The sequence below is a fragment of the Salmo trutta genome, chromosome 12, assembly GCF_901001165.1.
Source record: "Salmo trutta chromosome 12, fSalTru1.1, whole genome shotgun sequence".
Taxonomy (NCBI): domain Eukaryota; kingdom Metazoa; phylum Chordata; class Actinopteri; order Salmoniformes; family Salmonidae; genus Salmo; species Salmo trutta.
The window spans coordinates 97,199,923-97,212,850 of NC_042968.1; the positions used below are offsets into that span (position 1 = coordinate 97,199,923).

The 12,928-nt window shown below is 46.4% G+C and overlaps 1 protein-coding gene across 2 annotated transcripts in view; it reads left to right on the plus strand.

The window, feature by feature from the left end:
* Nucleotides 1–12,928, plus strand: part of chek1 (checkpoint kinase 1) — a 75,632-nt gene that overhangs the window by 43,773 nt on the left and 18,931 nt on the right. For both annotated transcript variants that reach the window (XM_029770438.1, XM_029770439.1), the window contains exons 4-10: nucleotides 1,936–2,044; nucleotides 2,160–2,224; nucleotides 2,831–2,900; nucleotides 2,993–3,181; nucleotides 3,431–3,535; nucleotides 7,029–7,182; nucleotides 7,494–7,656. In XM_029770438.1, coding sequence (XP_029626298.1) covers nucleotides 1,936–2,044; nucleotides 2,160–2,224; nucleotides 2,831–2,900; nucleotides 2,993–3,181; nucleotides 3,431–3,535; nucleotides 7,029–7,182; nucleotides 7,494–7,656 — 855 coding nt within the window. The remainder of the gene's footprint in view (nucleotides 1–1,935; nucleotides 2,045–2,159; nucleotides 2,225–2,830; nucleotides 2,901–2,992; nucleotides 3,182–3,430; nucleotides 3,536–7,028; nucleotides 7,183–7,493; nucleotides 7,657–12,928) is intronic.

The following is a 12,928-nucleotide window of genomic DNA, read 5'->3' on the forward strand; positions in this document are numbered from 1 at the left end:
GCCGATCATTCAGAGTTAGAGGCAGCAGGTGAGGTAGAGAGAGAGTAGAAAACAGCAGGTCTGGTCTGTCTCCCTGCCTACCCGTCTCTGTCTGCCTGTCTGCCTGCCTACCTGTCTCTGTCTCCCTGCCTACCTGTCTCTGTCTGCCCGCCTACCTGTCTCTGTCTGCCCGCCTACCTGTCTCTGTCTGCCCGCCTACCTGTCTCTGTCTGCCTGCCTACCTGTCTCTGTCTGCCTGCCTACCTGTCTCTGTCTGCCTGCCTACCTGTCTCTGTCTGCCTGCCTACCTGTCTCTGTCTGCCTGCCTACCTGTCTCTGTCTGCCTGCCTGCCTGTCTCTGTCTGCCTGCCTACCTGTCTCTGTCTGCCTGCCTACCTGTCTCTGTCTGCCTGCCTACCTGTCTCTGTCTGCCTGCCTACCTGTCTCTGTCTGCCTGCCTACCTGTCTCTGTCTGCCTGCCTACCTGTCTCTGTCTGCCCGCCTACCTGTCTCTGTCTATCTGTCTGCCTGCCTACCTGTCTCTGTCTGCCTGCCTGTCTCTGTCTGCCTGCCTCTGCCTGCCTACCTGTCTCTGTCTGCCTGCCTGCCTGTCTCTGTCTGCCTGCCTGCCTGCCTACCTGTCTCTGTCTGCCTGCCTACCTGTCTCTGTCTGCCTGCCTGCCTGCCTGTCTCTGTCTGTCTGCCTGCCTGTCTCTGTCTGCCTGCCTGCCTGTCTCTGTCTGCCTACCTGTCTCTGTCTGCCTGCCTGCCTGTCTCTGTCTGCCTACCTGTCTCTGCCTGCCTACCTGTCTCTGTCTGCCTACCTGTCTCTGTCTGCCTACCTGTCTCTGTCTGCCTACCTGTCTCTGTCTGCCTGCCTGCCTACCTGTCTCTGTCTGCCTGCCTGCCTACCTGTCTCTGTCTGCCTGCCTGCCTACCTGTCTCTGTCTGCCTGCCTGCCTACCTGTCTCTGCCTGCCTGCCTACCTGTCTCTGCCTGCCTGCCTACCTGTCTCTGCCTGCCTGCCTGCCTGTCTCTGTCTGCCTGCCTGCCTGTCTCTGTCTGCCTGCCTACCTGTCTCTGTCTGCCTGCCTACCTGTCTCTGTCTGCCTGCCTACCTGTCTCTGTCTGCCTGCCTACCTGTCTCTGTCTGCCTGCCTGCCTGTCTCTGTCTGCCTGCTTGCCTGCCTGTCTCTGTCTGCCTGCCTGCCTGCCTGTCTCTGTCTGCCTGCCTGCCTGCCTGTCTCTGTCTGCCTACCTGCCTGCCTGTCTCTGTCTGCCTACCTGTCTGCCTGTCTCTGTCTGCCTGCCTGTCTCTGTCTGCCTGCCTGTCTCTGTCTGCCTGCCTGTCTCTGTCTGCCTGCCTGTCTCTGTCTGCCTGCCTGCCTACCTGTCTCTGTCTGCCTACCTGTCTCTGTCTGCCTACCTGTCTCTGTCTGCCTACCTGTCTCTGTCTGCCTACCTGTCTCTGTCTGCCTGCCTGTCTCTGTCTGTCTGCCTGCCTGTCTCTGTCTGCCTGCCTGCCTACCTGTCTCTGTCTGCCTGCCTGCCTACCTGTCTCTGTCTGCCTGCCTGCCTACCTGTCTCTGCCTGCCTGCCTACCTGTCTCTGTCTGCCTGCCTGCCTACCTACCTGTCTCTGCCTGCCTGCCTGCCTGCCTACCTGTCTCTGTCTGCCTACCTGTCTCTGTCTGCCTACCTGTCTCTGTCTGCCTACCTGTCTCTGCCTACCTGTCTCTGTCTGCCTACCTGTCTCTGCCTGCCTGCCTACCTGTCTCTGCCTGCCTGCCTGCCTGACTTATGTCTTTGTCGTTTTATTTATCATCTGAAAAAAATATATATTGGTCATTGATTTAAAAAGAAATATATAAAAAAAATGTTTTGATTATTTATTTATTTATATATATATTTATATTTAGCTTTCTCATGGATTTGTTGGTTGTGTGTTTTGTTACAGGTTCTGTCCCATCCTAACGTAGTGCGTTTCTTCGGCCACCGGAGGGAGGGGCCGACTGTCTATCTGTTCCTGGAGTACTGCAGTGGTGGAGAGCTATTCGACAGGATTGGTGAGACTGATAGAGCCAGCAGCCAATCACAACACTGAGATTGGCTGATTTGAATCTTATCACAGGCTGGGAGCCATCTCACACTTAAACAACTCTACTTCTCTCTCTCTCTCAGAGCCTGATTTGGGGATGCCAGAGAGAGAAGCTCACAGGTTTTTCCAGCAGTTGATAGCAGCTGTGGTGAGTGACAGTTATCTAGGAGGGTTAGAGGTCGGGGTTAAAGGGTCTACACACATTAGGGAGGCAGAAACAGGGTGTAGCGTTGTTGCAATGTCCTTTTTTGTCAATACGCTCCGGCATTCGATGTACTTCTGTGCTCCCTGAAAGGTGAAACGCGGCGTATGATTGCTTGCGGAGCTGTGAGGGTTGTGTTCTCGCTTGGTTCCTTTATCTATATGCTGTTCATTAGAGTAGCAGATACAATCTCAGGAGGACGGTCACGTGTGCTCGCAAGGAGAGGTCCCAAGTTCACACCAGGTATGGGCCGAATCGGGAGGAAGTGGTACTCCCGACCCAATCAGCATGATGTCCTTTACATAGGCCTAGCTATTCTTTAACTATGCAGGGCCACCTAGAGGTCGGGGGGGGCCTGGTCTTCTGTAGCTCAGTTGGTAGAGCATGGCGCTTGGGGTTTGATTCCCGGGACCACCCATATGTAAAATGTCATTTTAGATAAAAGCATCTGCTAAATGGCATATACTGGATTTAATCTCTCTCTCTTCCCCCACGCGCTCTCTCTCGCTCGCTGTCTTCCCCCGCACTCCCTCTCCCCTGCTCTCTCTCTAGGAATATCTCCACAGTGTAGGTATCACCCACAGAGACATCAAGCCTGAGAACATTCTCCTGGACGATAAAGGTGTGTGTGTGTTTTGACTGAGTGTGTGCTAGTAGTGCTCATTTGACTTTGACATAATGGTGTATACTGTGTTCTGTTACTTGTGTGTGTAGATAACCTGAAGTTGTCAGACTTCGGTCTAGCTACGATGTTCCGTCACCGTGGGCGAGAGCGTCGTCTGAACAGGCTGTGTGGAACGCTTCCGTACGTCGCTCCTGAGCTGCTCAGCAAATCAGAGTTCAGCGCTCAACCAGCTGACGTCTGGGCCTGTGGCATCGTCCTCACCGCCATGTTGGCTGGAGGTAAGGGTGGTGTGTGTAAACTCAAATACGACAAGGTTCCAGTTTAACAACGTTTACTCAGTCGTATTAGTACAATACCTGGTTGCCATTGCACTCAGGCTAGGTTCATCTACAACGAGACTCCTGCGCAGGCACACTAATAACAGATATATAGGGATACTTAAAATATGAAGTGAACAGTTTGTGTGACATTGGAAAGTTGCTCTGGAACCTCTGTGTGTGTGTGTGACAGTGTTGCTATGGTTACAGAGTTACCGTGGGACCAGCCCAGCGAGAGCTGCCAGGAATATTCTGATTGGCTGCAGAAGAAGACCTACCTCTCCCCCTGGAAGAAGATTAAACACACCCCCCTCAGTAAGATATAGATATATATATATAGATATATAGATTTGTGTCAACTCCATGGATCTATTTCTATCTATTGATGTGTCTAAACTCCATGATTCTATATACAGTTGAAGTCGGAAGTTTACGTACACCTTAACCAAATACATTTAAGTTCCGTTTTTACAATTCCTGACATTTAATCATAGTAAAAATTCCCTGTCTTAGGTCAGTTAGGATCATCACTTTATTTTAAGAATGTGAAATGTCAGAATAATAGTAGAGTGATTTATTTCAGCTTTTATTTCTTTCATCACATTCCCAGTGGGTCGGAAGTTTACATACACTCAATTAGTATTTGGTAGCATTGCCTTTAAATTGTTTAACTTGGGTCAAACGTTTCAGGTTGCCTTCCACAAGCTTCCCACAATAAGTTGGGTGAATTTTGGCCCATTCCTCCTGACAGAGCTGGTGTAACTGCATCCGGTTTGTAGGCCTCCTTGCTCGCACACGCTTTTTCAGTTCTGCCCATACATCTTCTATCGGATTGAGGTCAGGGCTTTGTGATGGCCACTCCAATACCTTGACTTTGTTGTCCTTAAGCCATTTTGCCACAACTTTAGAAGTATGCTTGGGGTCATTGTCCATTTGGAAGACCCATTTGCGACCAAGCTTTAACTTCCTGACTGATGTCTTGAAATGTTGCCTCAGTATATCCACATAATTTTCCTTTCTCATGACGCCATCTATTTTGTGAAGTGCACCTGTCCCTCCTGCAGCAAAGCACCCCCACAACATGATGCTGCCACCCCCGTGCTTCATGGTTGGGATGGTGGTGTTCAGCTTGCAAGCCTCCCCCTTTTTCCTCCAAACATAACGATGGTCATTATGGCCAAACAGTTCTATTTTTGTTTCATCAGACCAGAGGACATTTCTCCAAAAAGTACGATCTTTGTCCCCATTGTGCCGTTGCAAAGCGTAGTCTGGCTTTTTTATGGTGGTTTTGGAGCAGTGGCTTCTTCCTTGCTGAGCGGCCTTATAGGTTATGTAGGTAGTGTCCCTGTGGCTCAGTTGGTAGAGCATGGTGTTTGCAATGGTGTTTGCAACGCCAGGGTTGTGGGTTCGATTCCCACGGGGGGGCAGTATGAGAAAAAAAAAAATGTATGAAATGAATTAAAATGTATGCATTCACTACTGTAAGTCGCTCTGGATAAGAGCGTCTGCTAAATGACTAAAATGTAAATGTTATGTCAATATAGGACTCGTTTTACTGTGGATATAGATACTTTTGTACCCGTTTCCTCCAGCATCTTCAGAAGGTCCTTTGCTGTTGTTCTGGGATTCATTTGCACTTTTCCCACCAAAGTACGTTCATCTCTAGGAGACAGAACACGTCTCCTTCCTGAGCGGTAAGGCTACGTGGTCCCATGGTGTTTATACTTGCGTACTATTGTTTGTACCGATGAACGTGGTACCTTCAGGCGTTTGGAAATTGCTCCCAAGGATGAACCAGACTTGTGGAGGTCTACAATTGTTTTCTTAGGTCTTGGCTGATTTCTTCAGATTTTCCCATGATGTCAAGCAAAGAGGCACTGAGTATGAAGGTAGGCCTTGAAATACATCCACAGGTACACCTCCATCTGACTCAAATGATATCAAATAGCCTATCAGAAGTTTCTAAAGCCATGACATCATTTTCTGGAATTTTCCAAGCTGTTTAAAGGCACAGTCAACTTAGTGTATGTTAAATTCTGACCCACTGGAATTGTGATACAGTGAATTATAAGTGAAATAATCTGTCTGTAAACAATTGTTGGAAAATTACTTGTCATGCGCAAAGTAGATGTCTTAACCGACTTGCCAAAACTATAGTTTGTTAACAAGAAATTTGTGGAGTGGTTGAAAAACGAGTTTTATTGACTCCAACCTAAGTGTATGTCAACTTCCGACTTCAACTGTATTTATTGATGTGTCTAAACTCCATGGTTCTATATAGGGAGATGTGTGTGTATATAATACATAATATAAATATTATATAAAATATAATATATATAATAGATGTCTATATAATACACACACACACACACACACACACACACACACACACACACACACACACACACACTACCTTTTAAAAGTTTGGGGTCACTTAGAAATGTTCTTGTTTAAAAATATATATTTTTTTAAAAGCAGTTTTCTTTTGTCCATTAAAATAACATCAAATTGATCAGAAATACAGTGTAGACATTATTGTTGTAAATGACTATTGTAGCTGGAAACGGCAGGTTTTTTTTAATGGAATATTTACATAGGCGTACAGAGGCCCATTATCAGCAACCATCACTCCTGTGTTCCAATGGCACGTTGTGTTAGCTAATCCAAGTTTATCATTTTAAAAGGCTAATTGATCAAATCAAATGTATTTATATAGCCCTTCTTACATCAGCTGATATCTCAAAGTGCTGTACAGAAACCCAGCCTAAAACCCCAAACAGCAAGCAATGCAGGTGCAGAAGCACGGTGGCTAGGAAAATCTCCCTAGAAAGGCCAGAACCTAGGAAGAAACCTAGAGAGGAACCAGGCTATGAGGGGTGGCCAGTCCTCTTCTGGCTGTGCCTGCATTGCCAGAAGGAACCAGGCTATGAGGGATGGCCAGTCCTCTTCTGGCTGTGCCTGCATTGCCAGAAGGAACCAGGCTATGAGGGGGGGACGCCAACCCAGACAATTAGAAAGCTCTTTTGCAATTGTTTGCACAGCTCAAAACTGTTGTTCTGATTTAAAGAAGCAAAAAAACTGCCCATTTAACTAGTTCAGTATCTGGAGCATCAGGTACCGTCCCCGCAGGAGGCCTTTTGCTAGGCCGTCATTGTAAATAAGTATTTGTTATTAACTGACTTGCCTACTTAAATAAAGACACCCCTACAAAACACCAGTCTCAACGTCAACAGTGAAGAGGCGACTCCGGGATGCTGCCCTTCTAGGCAGAGTTGCAAAGAAAAAGCCATATCTCAGACTGGCCAATAAAAAGAAAAGATTAAGATGGGCAAAAGAACACAGACACTGGACAGAGGAACACTGCCTAGAAGGCCAGCATCCCGGAGTCGCCTCTTCACTGTTGACGTTGAGACTGGTGTTTTGAGGGTACTAATTAATGAAGCTGCCTGTTGAGGACTTGAGGCGTCTGTTTCTCAACCTAGACACTCTAATGTACTTGTCCTCTTGCTCAGTTGTGCACTGGGGCCTCCCACTCTGTCTATTCTGGTTAGGGCCAGTTTGCGCTGTTCTGTGAAGGGAGTAGTACACAGCGTTGTATGAGATCTTCAGTGTCTACACTGTATTTTTGATCAATTTGATGTTATTTTAATAGACAAAAAAATAGCATTTTTTTCAAAAACAAGGACATTTCTAATTGACCCAAAACTTTTGAGTGTGTGTAACATACACACACCAATAGATAGAACTGTGGAGTTTAGACATACAATTATATATAACCACATACATGTATTTATTGATGTGGGTTTAGGCCTACTATCTAAACTACTCCAGGCTTTGCCAGAAGAGAGGCTGTCTATCTCTGATCTCAAGACCGACCCGTGGTTCAGTCAGACCTTCAAACCCTTAGCCTCTCACAACAAACTGCTACTCTCTGACAGACTACTACTACACAGGAACAACAGGTGGGTTGTTTTATAACTGTTATTGTTTGTGTGTGTGTGTGTAGTGGTGTTTGTGTCTAATGTTGCTACGGGCGGCAGGAAACCTAGCGCATTGGGCCAGTCACTGAACGGGTAATAGTTTGAATGTGTAGAATTGGCCGATGTTCCCTTGAGCAAGACACTTAACCCTAATTTCTCCAGGGTCGCCGTTGAGTGGCAGACCCTAGCTGTGACCCCACTCTCCGAGGGTGTCTCAGGGGAGTTGGGAGCAGTGGATTAAGTGTGTGTGTGTGTGTGTGTGTGTGTGTGTGTGTGTGTGTGTGTGTGTGTAGTGATGGGGTGCAGTTCTCCAGCTCCCAGCCAGACCCAGCGCTCGGTGTGTGGGAGGGAAGTGTGTGTGTCGGAGTGCCAGACCAGGTCAGCTTCTCTCAGCCGGCCAGACCAGACAACATGCTGCTGGGGAGTCAGCTACTGGGCACGCCTGGAGCCAGCCAGGTACCACACACACACACTGTATACGTACACACTAGTGTTGCACGGTATACTGAACTTTGGTACTTTTTATATTCTAGAACATGGACAACAGTTCTAGAATTTAGATACTTCTGTCAAAATGTCTCGCGTCGTATACTGATTGAGAGGATCAAATCAAATTTTATTTGTCACATGCACCGACTTCAACAAGTGTAGACCTTACCATGAAAAACTTACAAGCCCTTAACCAACAATGCAGTTCAAGAAATAGTTAAGGAAATATTTACCAAATAAACTAAAGTAAAAAATGTAATAAAATAACAATGAGGCTATATACAGGGGTACCAGTACCGAGTGCGGCGGTACAGGTTAGTCGAGGTAATTTCTACATTTAGGTAGGGGTAAAGTGACTGCATAGATAATCAACAGCGAGTAGCAGCAGTGTAAAATGTAAATAGTCCGGGTGGCCGTTTTATTAATTCTTCAGCAGTCTTATGGCTTGGAGGTAGAAGCTGTGAAGGAGCCTTTTGGAACTAGACTTGGCGCTCCGGTACCGCTTGCCGTGCGGTAGCAGAGAGAACAGGCTGTAACTTGGGTGACTGGAGTCTTTGACAATTTTTGGGGCCTTCCTCTGACACCGCCTAGTATATAGGTCCTGGATGGCAGGAAGCTTGGCCGTACTGATGTACTGCGCTGTATGCGCTACCCTCTATGCCGAGCAGTTGCCATACCAGGCCGTGATGCAACCGGTCAGGATGCTCTCGATGGTGCAGTTGTAGAACTTTTTGAGGATCTGGGTACCCATGCCAAATCTTTGCGGTCTCCTGAGGTGGAAAAGGTGTTGTCGTGCCCTCTTCACGACTGTCTTGGTGTGTTTGGACCATGATAGTTCGTTGGTAATGTGGACACCAAGGCACTTGAAAATCTCGACCCGCTCCACTTCAGCCCCGTCGATGTGAATGGGGGCGTGTTCGGCCCTCCTTTTCCTGTAGTCCACGATCTGCTCCTTTGTCTTGCTCCCATTGAGGGAGAGGTTGTTCTCCTGGCACCACAATGCCAAGTCTCTGACCTCCAGGCTGTCTGGTTGTCTGATCAGGCCTACCACTGTTGTGTCGTCAGCAAACTTAATGATAGTGTTGGAGTGGTGCTTGGCCACGCAGTCTTGGGTGAACAGGGAGTACAGGAGGGGACTGAGCACGCACCGCTGAGGGGCCCCCGTGTTGAGGATCAGCGTGGCAGACATGTTGTTCCCTACCCTCACCACCTGGGGGCGGCCTGTCAGGGAGTCCAGGATCCTGTTGCAGAGGGAGGTGTTTAGTCCCAGGGTCCTTAGCTTAGTGATGAGCCTTGTGGGCGCTATGGTGTTGAACACTGAGCTGTAGTCAATGAAAAGCATTCTCACATAGGTGTTCCTTCTGTCCAGGTGGGAAAGGGCAGTGTGGAGTGTGATCAAGACTGCGTGATCTGTTGGGTGCTATGCAAATTGAGAGTGGGTCTAGGTTTTCTGGGATGGTGTTGATGTGAGCCATGACCAGCCTTTCAAAGCATTTCATGGCTCATGTAGGCAGGTTACCTTCGCTTTCTTGGGCCCAGGGACTATGGTGGTCTGCTTGAAACATGTAGGTATTATAGACTCGGCCAGGGAGAGGTTGAAAATGTCAGTGAAGACGCTTGCCAGTTGGTCTGCGCATGCTTTGAGTACACGTCCTGGTGATCCGTCTGGCCCCGCGGCCTTGTGAATGTTGACCGCACACATCGGCTGCCGATAGCGTTATCACAGTCATCCGGAACAGCTGGTGTTCCTGTGCATGCTTCAGTGTTGCTTGCCTCAAAGTGAGCATGAAAGTCATTTAGCTCGTCTGGTAGGCTCTCGTCACTGGGCAGCTCGCTGTTGGGTTTCCCTTTGTAGTTTGTAATAGTTTGCAAGCCCTGCCACATCTGACGAGCGTCGGAGCCGGTGAAGTACAATTCAATCTTAGTCCTGTATTGATGCTTTGCCTGTTTGATGGTTCGTCTGAGCGCATAGCGGGATTTCTTATAAGCTTCCGGATTTGTGTCCCGCTCCTTGAAAGCGGAAGCTCAAGTCTTTAGCTCGGTGTGGGTGTTGCCTGTATTCAATGGCTTCTGGTTGGGATATATACGTACAGTCACTGTGTGGACGATGTCGTCGATGCACTTATTGATGAAGCCGGTGACCTGAGGTGTAATCCAGTCTGCTAGCAAAACCGTCCTATAGCGTAGCATCCGCGTCATCTGACCACTTCCGTATTGAGCGAGTCACTGGTACTTCCTGCTTTAGTTTTTGCTTGTAAGCAGGAATCAGGAGGATAGAATTATGGTCAGATTTGCCAAATGGAGGGCAAGGGTGAGCTTTGTATGCATCTCTATGTGTGGAGTAAAGGTGGTCTAGTTTTATTTTTAAAACGGATTTAAATTTGCCTGCATTAAAGTCCCCGGCCACTAGGAGCGCCGCTTCTAGGTGACCATTTTCTTGTTTGCTTATGACCTTATACAGCTCGTTGAGTGCGGTCTTAGTGCAGCATCGGTTTGTGGTGGTAAGTTGACAGCTATGAAAAATATACATATTGTCGTCTACAGTTTATCATGAGGTACTCTTCCTCAGGCGAGCAATACCTCGAGACTTCTTTAATATTAGACATCGCGCACCAGTTATTGACAGATAGACACACACCCCCACCCCTCATCTTACCAGACGTAGCTGTTCTGTCCTGCCGATGCACAGAACACGCAGCCAACTGTATATTATCCATTTCATAGTTTACCCACGACTCGGTGAAACATAGGATATTCGCTTTTAATTGTCCCGTTGGTAGGATAGTCTTGAGTGGCAACCATCCAGTTTATTTTCCAGTGATTGCACGTTGGCGAATAGAATGGGTGGTAGAGGCGGGGTTACCCACTCGCCGATGAATTCCCCGATCTCCGCCCGCTGTATTTCCATCTTTTCTTCATGCGATTGATGTGGATTTGGGCCAGGTCTCGGAGAAACAGTATATCCTTCGCGTTAGACTCATTACAGAAAAAATCTTCGTCCAGTTATAGGTGAGTAAAAGCTGTTCTGAAGCTCTTTTCTGTTATAAGAGGCAGTAGCAGCAACATCATGTACAAATAAGTTACAAACAATGCGAAAAAACGAACAAAATAGCTCAGTTGGTTAGGAGCCCGTGAAACGGCAGCCGTCCCCTCCTGCACCGTTAGATTGTATCTGTTTATCAGTGCAGCCCATTAGTGTTGTCACGAAACTAGAATTTTCACTTCAATATCGATACCAGGTGTTAGGTTCTAATTTTAGTAAATAACTCACGGACACTAGAGAAGCTTAATTTACATCTAGATGTTCCGCTAGCGGAACACCGCTCCAATATCCAATGATAGGGCGTGGCGCGAATTACAAACTCCTCAAAAATCCAAAAACGTCAATTTTTCAAACATATGACTATTTTACACCATTTTAAAGACAAGACTCTCCTTTATCTATCCACATTGTCCGATTTTCAAAAAGGCTTTACAACGAAAGCAAAACATTAGATTATGTCAGGAGAGTACCCAGCCAGAAATAATCACACACCCATTTTTCAAGCTAGCATATAATGTCACAAAAACCAAAACCACAGCTAATGCAGCACTAACCTTTGGTCTTCATCAGATGACACTCCTAGGACATTATGTTATACAATACATGCATGTTTTGTTCAATCAAGTTCATATTTATATCAAAAACCAGCTTTTTACATTAGCATGTGACGTTCAGAACTAGCATACCCACCGAAACTTCCGGTGAATTTACTAAATTACTCACGATAAACGTTCACAAAAAACATAACAATTATTTTAAGAATTATAGATACATAACTCCTTTATGCAATCGCTGTGTCAGATTTTAAAATAGCTTTTCGGTGAAAGCACATTTTGCAATATTCTGAGTAGATAGCCCGGCATCACATGGCTAGCTATTTTGACACCCACCAAGTTTGGCACTCACCAAACTCAGATTTACTATAAGAAAAATTGGATTACCTTTGCTGTTCTTCGTCAGAATGCACTCCCAGGACTTCTACTTTACACCCAAAGTTGTTTTGGTTCCAAATAAGCCATAGTTATATCCAAATAGAGGCGTTTTGTTCTTGCGTTCAAGACACTATCCGGAGGGTGACGCGCCGGCGAGTATCGTGACAAAAAAATTCAAAATATTCCATTACTGTACTTCGAAGCTGTTTAAAATCAATTTTTATGCGATTTTTCTCATAAAATAGCGATAATATTCCGACCAGGAGACGTTGTTTTCGTTCAAAGACTGAAAATGTAAAATGGACTATTCACGTTTCATTGTTCTCAGATCGACCACTACCCAAATGCGCTACTGTTTTTCGCCTAGGGACTGCAGTCATCATTCCTCGTTCTGGCGCCTTCTGAGAGCCTATGGGAGCCTTAGAAAATGTCACGTTACAGCAGAGATCCTCTGTTTTCCATGAAGAGGCTATAGAAGGCCAAGAAATGGTCTTAACTCGAAATGACACAACGACAAGGTTCCATTTTAACAAAGTTTACTATACTGTATGAACACACTACAAGGTAGGCGTTACACTCACGGCTAGGTCCATCAACGAACTAACTTCCTGCGCAGGCGCACTCTTGACTGAGTGATAGCCCCGTAATAACAGAAATATAGGGATACTTAAAACATGAACTTAACAATCTCCCCCTTTTCTTTAAAGACAAATTAAACATCAACAACATAATTAAATGTCCAGGTATTATTCAAGTTCCCCATTACAAATGGGTTGTGTGACAGTTTTTATTTGTATTACTCAAGCTGCTACTTTCCGTTACTGAGAGCCTGTAGGAGCACAAGACCGGATGCTCCCTTTTTAGTCAGACAGTCAGCAAGCTGTTCCTTTGTGGTCGACCACAGAATCCGCTGGATTCTCTGTGCTTGAATAAGTTCCTTGATGCTGCTAATCTCAAGACGAAGTCTTTTCTCTGTGACAGACTTGGTTGACTTCAAAGCATCAACTAATGAGTAGTTGTCAGTGACACAAACTACAGGTAGAATGTGCCGTTTTGTCTCACCAGTGGTAAGCTCTGAGAACAGAGTTGCAAGAAAGATCGCATTGTCAATTCCATCCACAAGAGCAAGTGTTTCTCCAGCAAGTGTGCTTCGGACAACCCTTCTGATCCTTTTTGACTGCCAACAGATAGGTGAGAATCTTCCTCCTTCACCCATTAACACGATTAGATGTCCACCTTGTGTGCCTCCATCTGTAAGGTTCCC